At 40.7% G+C, this 10223-nt stretch overlaps 1 protein-coding gene across 2 annotated transcripts; it reads right to left on the reverse strand.

Moving 5' to 3' along the window:
- Positions 1-5965: 5965 nt before the first annotated feature.
- Tceal2 (transcription elongation factor A like 2) lies at positions 5966-7947 on the reverse strand. 2 transcript variants are annotated; one of them, XM_020155512.2, is made up of 3 exons: positions 7793-7947; positions 7164-7233; positions 5966-6817 (listed from the first exon to the last, which is right to left on the reverse strand). In XM_020155512.2, the coding sequence occupies exon 3, from the start codon at positions 6793-6795 to the stop codon at positions 6160-6162; it is 636 nt and encodes a 211-aa protein (XP_020011101.1). In that variant the 5' UTR covers positions 6796-6817; positions 7164-7233; positions 7793-7947; the 3' UTR covers positions 5966-6159. The 2 variants fall into 2 exon arrangements, with proteins under 2 accessions (XP_020011101.1, XP_073919046.1); XM_074062945.1 differs by having other exon boundaries at positions 5966-6822.
- Between the last annotated feature and the right edge of the window lie 2276 nt (positions 7948-10223).

Consider the following 10223-nt stretch of genomic DNA (forward strand, 5'->3'; position numbering starts at 1 on the left):
CAGCTTTTCTAATAGTACTTCGTGGGAGACTTTGTTCTGGAATAAAGTAGTCAATCATCGCTGAAAGCCTAACTTTTCTTGTGTTCATAACTATTAAGAACTTCTTCTGACTGAACAAGGTGGCCCTTGCCTGAAATCCCAGGACTTGGGAGGCTGAGGCAGGAGGATCGAGATTTTGAGGTTAGTCTGGTCTACCTAGGGAGACCATGTCTCAAAAAGAAAAGCAAACAAATAAAAACCTCCAGAGAAACAAACAAAAACAGCAACAACAATAAAAAACAAAGTTACTCTGGCCAGCTTGTGAGAAATCCATGCACATATTTCTCTAGACTTCCTTGTTACCAAATTTCTGAGTGTGTTCTTTGTCCATGAAAAGCCATTGCTCTTAAATCAGGTTATCTCTCTTTGAATTCCAACTAAAAAATATATGTCATCCAAATTTCTGCCCATCATGAGGATTTCCCTTTGCAGTCTTTCAGGTCTACCCCTGAGTGAAATAGTAGTACAGCAGCCTTCTTCTCCCAGGAGTTCCAACAAGCCAATGCACAACTATCTATAAACTAGACCCACACTTTCCTTACTCTAGTCTCTAGTCACAAGGATTTCCTTTTAAGGTACAAATGTGGGTTGATAGAGAGGTGGCCAAGTAGTAGAAGAAGGCTTCTTGAGAGTCTGAACTTTCTACTTGTGCTATTTTCTTATGCCTTGTAGTTATGCTTAGATTCAGTCAGTAATATAGAATTCTCATCTTAAAATGGGATGCTTCTGTGCACATCTGGCTTGATGGAACATTCATGACAAGCAGTTGAGGATGCATATTACTTGGCTTCCCATAGTCAAATGTTTGGTCTCTTCCATCATCCATGCACTGCTTTTCAAAGAGAGAATAGTTATTCCCTTATTCTCTCATTCCCATAGTGCCTTAATCTGTTTATAGGTTATGACAGAGTTTGAGGTGTCCAGAGATTAGCATCAGGCTTTAGCTAATAACTCCCAGAAGGTATTAGTATTTCCCTTGCGTTAGTGCATAGGCACTCTGAAAAGAGTCTACAGGTTCCAGTAGGGACATGTGATGGAAGATTCATAGTATACAACAGTGGCCTCAGAGTCCTGTCTTAGAAGTACTCCACCTTTTCATTTGGGTATGAAGTTGGGAAACACCACCACAGCAGCTTGAGTTAGGCTTTACAAGAAACCTAATTTTTTCTGCCTGAGTATGTCAGGCAGCATCTAACAGACTGCCCAATTATCTTATTTTTACAGTTCTCATATTAGTCATCATACAGCTCTTGGTGAGTCAAAATCTTCTAATTAGCATTCCATCCATTCCTGTGACTTATTGTGGTATTTACACTCACCTTGTCTCAGAATATTTAGCCCTGCCACCTAACCTCTGCCCTTCTGGGATCCCATAACTCACATTAAAATTAAGTAGTCCAATTCCACTGCAGCATTAGCTCTAGCCCACAGAGCAAAGGTCTGCAGAAATAATTAAGAATGTTGGTGACTCTCTCACCAATGTATTACTTGCGGTATGTGTGATAAGTGTCCATTTCCCATACACCAGAGTACCTCTCCTTCCCTACCACTGTCATTACTTAATTTTAAAAACCACAGAAAGTGGAGAATTTAATAGGCAGTGGAGCTACAGCACTATAAGGACCTAGGCTTGATCCTCAGTTGTGTCTGCCCGAAGATGAGGGTCTCCCTCAAACCTGCCACGGAAGCTTTCTAGTGCTTTTTAAGTGTTCTTAGCTTCAATGTTCTCTTCCTTATGGAAGAAGGGCACATTCACATTGGAAAATTTGAGGGGAGTTAAATGTTTATTAGGGGTTTCATTGTAGTATTTCCATATGCACGTACTTTGATCAAATTTGTCCTGTCTATTATTCTTTTTTACTCTCCTTTCCTTCTTTTAGAGATTTTGTATTTTTCAATATACTATTTTCATGCATACACATGATGTACTTTGACTATATTAACCCCCCATAATTCTCTCCTTTTCCCTACCTCTTCCCTTTGGTTCCCTCACAAGCACCATCACTTTTACATTCATACCATGTTTTCTTAGGTCTAGATTCTGCATATGAGAAAAAATATACAATATTTGTCCTTTTAAGCCTGGAATATTTCACTCAACATATTATTTCCAGTTCCACCCATTTTCCTGCAAATTAAATAATTTCACATTTCTTTATATAATACTTATATGTGTGTGACATTTTCTTTAAGCATTCATCTGTTGATGGGCGCCCACACTGTCTCCATAGCTTGGCTATTGTGAATAGAGCTGCTAGAAACATGGGTGTGCAAGTATGTGTATTTAATGCTGATTTGTATGCTTTTGGATATACACTCAGGGCGGGGGGAGGAGTTTTTAACAAAAGACCATATACAAAGATGTGGGAAGAGTACCAGAGAACCACAAGGAATAGTGCAATACTTCATAGCTAGTAAGTGTGGGGTTACTAGGAGTACGCCTGAGGGACAAAGGAAAAGAGAGGTTAGTAGAGATATAGAACCTGTGGAAAAGGCCACCTTTTAGGAACCTTGAGAGGAGGGACTTTGCCAGCATGTGGTGACCCTGTAGGAAACAAACTTGGGTGAAAATTTCCTGACCACATTCTAAGTTTGCTTGATCCCAAAGGACAAGAGAGCCCTTTGATATGGTCCATATAGGCCATCTTCCTTGGGACACATAGCAAACTAGAGAAGTATCAGATTTGAATCAGGATAGGAAGATGGGGAGATATCCAGCAGATGAATAAGGACCATGTTAGTAGTACTTGCTGGGAAATGTGTCTATAGTGGAAAAAGGTACCTGTATTCATTTATCTTTATGCATATTGCAAGAAGAAGAGGAAAGGTCATATTACACTGCAAGCATTAACTTTTTCTTAGGACTGAGACTTGCCTGAACTGTTCTACTGAAACAAGAAATACACCTGAATGGCATTAACCCAAGGGTAAAAGCATAAAATGTGATAATTAAGAGTATGTCTTATAATCATAGGTCTGAAGAGTTTGGGGTGATTTGTACTGGCTTGGCAGCTTAATTGCAGTGAGACTGATCATTTACACATGGTCCCAGTGAACCTTCCAGCCAAGGGATTTGCTACTGGGAGAAGTCTATGTAGCAAGAAATATGCCTAAATAACCAGCAGTATGCCAGAGACATGGACTGAGACTCCATTTTGTACTCTCTGGTTCCAAGGCATGCTATAACTACTCCATGAATACATCTGTAGTTCCTGAACCAAAAGAAGTACATCTTCCCAGAGCTCTTATAGAGAGGGAAGAAAACTGGAGATCTTATCTATCCACTCCAGATTCCTTGTTCTGAGGCAGCTTTGGCTATGGTGTATATCCTTATGCTACTGCAATGCTTCATCCTTTTCTCTGCAATAAACTGTACATTTGTGAGCATTCCCATTTCAGCCCCCCTACCCCCCAAGTCTTCTTTAGTAGTGGAAATAGTTAGCTGCCACAGCTATCATGCTATCTGGAACATACTATGAAATACCTTGCCTTTGCTCTTGTTAATAGGCATGATTTTCTCTAGACACTTTTGGGTTCTATGCAGTAGATATATTAAATCTTGCCTTTATGGATTCTTACTTCTCAACTTTGTTTAATATTTTAGAAAGGCCTTTATTCCCTTTTCCCTTGTTCCCTGAAACAAGATACCCCTTTGCTTACTTTACGATTTATACTTAATGTGACTAAAATCATTATAAATATATAAATCAAAGCCTATTAGCCTTTACTGTGAATCAGAATCTCCTAAGGAGCTTTTTTTAAAAATAAAGATTCTAGAAAGCTCCACCTGGTGGATCTTAGGTGGGGAACAGGAGTTCAAATTTTTAAGGAAGTCCTCCGGTGATTCTGACATATGGCTAACTAGCACACTTTTAAAATGCATTTAAATGAGATAGAGTTAAACTTGTGGCACAAACACTATAGTATTCCTTTTGGAACTGCAAGTAAATATTGCAAGAGCAGTAGAGTTCACGATTATGTATGTAGTTAGGGAGTGATCAGGGGTAAGAACTCTTAGCTATTACTATATACAAATTTACTGAGAGCTTATTACTTTTCAGGCACTGAGCTAGTTAGAATAAAGATCAGGTTAGGTTGTGTTTTGAGAAGCAGAATGTGTCTCAACTTTTTGAAACTGCAGCCCACAGGTAGAAATACATTGTGTACCTTAACTTAGGTGTATACATGGACAGGCATACATAACTAAAACACATATTTCACAAAATGATCTTCACCCTAACTACCTGCGATACAACATCATATTTCCTATCTGGCTCTGATTGATTTCTATTTCATTAAAATATTTCAGATTTTGACTCATTGCATTTAAGCCATACTGATGAAGGAAGATGAGACAGCAGTTTGACAAACACAGGTCTATTTTTTTTTAATTTTTATTTTTTTATTATTCATATGTGCATACAATGCTTGGGTCATTTCTACCCCCTGCCCCCACCCCCTCCCTTACCACCCACTCCACCTCCTCCCTCTCCCCCTCACCCCCTCGAAACCCGGCAGAAACTATTTTGTCCTTATCTTTAATTTTGTTGAAGAGAGAGTATAAACAATAATAGGAAGGAACAAGGGTTTTTGCTAGTTGAGCTAAGGATAGCTATACAGGGAGTTGACTCACATTAATTTCCTGTGCATGTGTGTTACCTTCTAGGTTAATTCTTTTTGATCTAACCTTTTCTCTAGTTCCTGGTCCCCTTCTCCTGTTGGCCTCAGTTGCTTTTAAGGTATCTGCTTTAGTTTCTCTGCGTTGAGGGCAACAAATGCTAGCTAATTTTTTAGGTGTCTTACCTATCCTCATATCTCCCTTGTGTGCACTCACTTTTATCTTGTGATCAAAATACAGGTATGATGTATTTGCTATATAATGCATATATTTATCCTTCTAGGAACATATTTCATGAGATGGGAGTTGAGAGGCTAAGGAGACTCTCCTTATACAGCAGTGCACAGGAATCATCTGAAGATTTGTTTAAAAGATTTTTATACAGTAGATTTGTGGAAGGGACCTGAAATTCTGCATTTTCTAACTATTTCTTGGACCATGCTTATACAGCTATTAAAAAAAATTGAAATCCATTAAGGCTAAAGGCATTATGACATGTTATTCAATTGAGTCACTATAATTCTAAAGTGAGGAAAAGGATGCTATCTACACTTCTGTAGATGTCATGGAGTGGGGTACAGTGGACTTGGTTAACTGGGGACTCCAGGGAAATCCATTTGGATTTGTCATCTTAAAGATTCCAGGCTAGCAGCAGCAATGAGAGAATATAGGATTTATGAGAAGAGCCACAGTGCCCTGAAGACATACATCACCTTTCATCTTACTGGACTTATTCCTGGGTACAAGTGAGATGTACCCCAGTTCTCCTCCAAGTGTCTGAAGAAGTCTCAGTTCTACTAGTGCATGGAGAGAAGGAAGAAATCAACCCAACACACCTTATATACTTTGTACCTCATTTAAGCCACTTGGCAGTTTTGCAGGGAAAGTAGTATCCCCATTTGACAGATGATTGAACTATTCCTAGAGGAATGGGTCTGTCATAAACACAGTTGGATTCCTACAGATGTGATTTCCAGAAGTATTATGAGTTTTACCTACCTATTTTAGTTCTGACAAAAAGAATTAAAAATGTGTTGAAGTGTTTTCCACAACTTTCATAAGCTCACCAGTCCTTTTCATTATTATTTATGAACCACTTTCTGATTTTTAATATTTTATTACTTAATGAGAAAGGCAATCTTTGTTCTTTAAGAAAAATAAATAAGTGAGTTGAAAGAAAGAAATGAAATCACCCATAATATAACAACTCGGAAAACCAGTATTAAACCTTTAATGATCAAAACTTTCTATTTTTCCCATGAGTAGATATACTCTCTAATTTTTACAGAAATAGTCTGATTCTGTAGATGATATTGTAAGCTGCTTTATTTTTCCAAGAATCATAGCATCCTTACAATGCACATGGGGGGAAATTTCCCTAGTGTAACACTGAGTGAGCACTGCAGTTGGGTCAAAAGGGTTGCTGGTAAAAGGAGGGACACCTAAAGCAAAGTATTAGCCTAAGGTTAAACAGAGGATATGGCAAATGCCTGCAAGAAACACTACACATAAGGAATGTCTTCAATGTCCTTTCGTGGTGCCCTGCACCCACCCCTGAATTCCCGTGGGCCCCTTGGGTAGAAGGGGTCCTGTAAATTTCTTTGCATCCAAAATAATCCCCCCAATTTCTGCTTGATTTTTCTCCTGTCATCCTTTACCTTAGCCATATTGTCAAATTCTCTTATCATATCCTCATTGCTGAGATTCATATCATGTATAGCCTCTTTATAGTCCTTAAGGTACTGAGCCAGCCCCTTGTTGGTTTTTCTTTTGGCTTTCTTGGGTATGTCACCCTCAGCAGGGCGTTTTATGGCAGCCCTTATTTCACACTCTGGCTTTCCAGAACACTGTGGTTTTTCCTCACTTTCTGGCTTTCCCTCCCCCTGTGGCTTTCCTTTGACTTTTGGCTTTTCCCCTCTCTCTGGGATTCCTTCCTCTTTTGCTTTTCTGCCAATCTCTGACCTTTCCTTATCCTTTGACAGTTCCTCCTCTTCTACCTTTCCCTTATTTTCTAATGTTTCTTTGTCTTCCAGAGTGCAAGCTACTTCCGGCTTTCCCTCATCCTGTGACTTTTCTTCATTTTCCATCTTTACTTGGTTCAAAGTTATCCCTTCATTTTCACTGTAGAGTTCTTCCATGTTGAGATTTCTCCTCCTTTTCCTGTTCTAGGAGTAGAGGTGGAGACAAAAAGGAAACACCAGAGATTGAGAGCACAGGGTGGAACCAGGTTCATTTAGTGTTTGCATCTTGTCTTTGTGAGGGGTCCTGTAAATTGACCCAACCCTTTAAGTTGGCCCAACCCTCCCAGTGCACCTTCTGCCTGTCCTTTACCCACATTGTCCTCTCACAGGAGCACCACCTGTTCCTGGCAGGCCCTGCTACCTCTCTGTGCTCCTTCAGAGGGGCAAAGTGTGTGTGCATTACATGCAGGAGTGGGGCCCAAATCCTGCCCTGGCCCTGCCCTCTGCATTGTCACTCCTGGTACATGCTGCTCCCTTCCACTGACCTGCAGGGACTCTGGGCAGGTTGCTTTTCGTCAGGCCTCACAGAGCACTGGGAACCACAGATGCACAGACCTGCAGACAGAACACAGAGGCAGGGACTGCATGCTCAGTGCACTTGCAGGGACTTGGTCCCTCTCCTGAATCCTGGACCTGGTCACCAAGCATTTTCCTCTGCATTCCCCCCCAACAACTTCCATTTCTTTTCAGGCTTTGGAAACCAAACCTGGGTGCTTTCCAAACTATGTTTGAGTCTGTGTGTTCCCCTCCCTCAAAGGGGCAACATGCCCCTCTTCCACACCTTTTTGGTCCAGGTCAATTTGTCTTCACAGGCTCCACTGAGAAGGGTGTTTATTTTGAGAATGCGTGTATTTCACCGTCGCACAGCGGGACGCCCACCGGCACACCCTCCCCCCCCACCGCCTGCTCTAAAATGGATGGAGGGATGGGGGGCTAGACAATGCAGCGGAGCCACAGCGGGGTCCTCCTTACCTCCCCCTCTCCCCCCGCCCGCTCCGTGTCCCCCTCCTCACCAATCTCCCTGATCCCTTCCCCTCCCAGCAGCTCCTGGAGCCAGCTGCCATCCATCTCCACCCCTGGCCAGTCCGCTAGCAGCGCCCGTCTTCACACTGACCTGAGGGGACCCGTGACAGGCTGCGCCTCCTCGGGCTCGCAGAAGCCCGCTCGCCGCTCGCCGCTCGCCCGCAGCTCAGGGCAGCTCTGAAAGCTGATTATGCACGGAGAGGCAAAGGGATCCCACTGCAGGGTGGGAAAGCGGGTGACGGCAGAGGCTGGTTCCTAGGTTGGCCACCAGGGGGTCATGTGAGCGCCGCATCACGCGATCTTGCCCCGCCCCACCTCAAAGCTTAGAATCCTGAGAGACCAAGTAGCTGCGGATGGAGGGGTGTGTATTACCAAAAAGAGGAGGAAGGGAAGGAAGAAGGTTTTTTGACATCAAGCGTTGTACCCGACGCATCTCACAGCATCTTCTGAGAGAATCCATTTTACATGCCCATTCTCACCAGGTGTGATATTTGATCAGAGAGGGTACCCGACTTTGCCAAGACCACTCAGGTCCTTAATCCTACAACTACTTTCAAAGCCAGCTCTGCCTGATTACATGACCTGGCGATGGTACTTGTCAGGAAGCTGAGCCGACACAGAACCCAAAGGTTCTGTCCTCAGCCTCCCCTCTCCTCACTTCACACATTTTCTTCCCAGGATAATCTCATTTGTTTCTTTCTTTGAGTCCCCAGTCTGCATCTCCAGGCTCTTCCCTCCCCCAATCTCAAGTCTCCGTTGCCAACTACCTGTGGAACATCACTGCCTGGTGATCTTTCGGGTCCTCAGAGTCTATGTATCCCAATCTGATTTCACCAACTTCCTTCTCGTCATCTGTTTTGGATTCTCTCCACACTTGCAAATTACCCTCCAACATTTGACCTGTTTTCATTGAGGAACAATATCTGAGGCAACTAACATAGAAAGCAGTAAGACGTGTGAATATTGTCAGATGCAGCTTCATCATTATCTTTGGTTCACAAGACATCATTATCATTGTCCCCTGCTTGTCCATCTTTTTCTTTCTTTCCCTACTCCCCTTCTTATCTCTTGTCTCTCTTTTTCTTTAACATCTGTAAAACCACCACTCAACCCAAAAGCTAGAAAAAACAACCAAATGTAGTTTCTACAGAGTACTACGATTCATATATAGATTTATGGGTATATATGTACATATATGTACATATATGTTCTATATATTATATAGAACTCTGCAGTTTTATATAATATATATAGAGATAAATATATATATACAAATCTATGCATATATACATAAAAACCTACATATATATGTGTGGAAGTATTAATGTGTGCATATATTTGTGTATGTATATGTGTATATAAGTGTGTGTGTAAATATATGCAACCCTTGTTTCTATCTTAATTTACAAAATACCATGCCTTATTCACACAACTATGAATTATGTGTGCAGCACAACCAACTCTAATCATATTTCTTTTACATGTTTCTTAATTTAGTAAAACATCGATCTTCTTACAATGCTCTGCTTCACCAAAATGTTTATGCACATTATCATCCCATAACAAATAATTTTTCATGATGTTGAATCTTTTAACTGAATTTACAGTGCTATTCATTACAAGGCTGGATGTTTTCTTCCATCAGTATGAACTCTCATACATAAAATTATTATTATTATTATAGTATTTTGATGAAAATATCAAATTCCTGCTGAACTTAACTTACTACATATTTTCTTACTTATTGTACTTTTAAGTCATCTATTGATGATGAAGTTAAGCTGTCATGAATAATTATTTGCTGAATTCTTCTGGTTGTATGGTACTGGAGTTTGAACTCAGGGCTTAGTGCTTGCTAGGCATGCTTCCAGCCCTCTTTGCTTTAGTTATTTTTTAGATATGTTCTCACCTTTTTTGCTCAGGCTGGCCTTGGACTGCAACTCCTTCCTGTGCTTCCTGAATATCTAGGATTACAGGCACACACTCCCAAATCCAACTGCTATAGTCTTTTCTAATGGAGTCACATATTAAAAGCATTCACTCCTATTTTCAAACAGGCCCTCAAAAACTTGGAGTTCAAAATTACTATAATTAAATTAGAAGAAATATTTAATCTGAATTAGAAGTTCTAGTCACAGAATGAAAAGTCAAAACAACTTTTACAATTAATTTGTAAAAAAAAAAAAGACACATTCTTCGTAATTACTACCTTGCAAAGTAGGTGTTAATGGTCCTTCATCAGCTTTATAGATTTCTAGTTTCATGAGGCAGTCAATGACATCACTATTATTCCCTATGCACACATTTCAGCTACACTTAACCTATACTTTGATTCTGATCTTGTTTGTTGGCCTGACACTTTCATGCATTTTGGATGTTCATGACATGAGACATGGCTCATCTAGCTAATCACAAATAGCAGCAGAAATATTATTGTCAAAAACCTTTCCTACCACCAGCCAAAACAAAAAGGAGACAGTTCTGTTGCTGTTCTTGTGTAGTCTACTTCATTTTAACAATGA

This window comes from Castor canadensis, chromosome X, assembly GCF_047511655.1.
Source record: "Castor canadensis chromosome X, mCasCan1.hap1v2, whole genome shotgun sequence".
Taxonomy (NCBI): domain Eukaryota; kingdom Metazoa; phylum Chordata; class Mammalia; order Rodentia; family Castoridae; genus Castor; species Castor canadensis.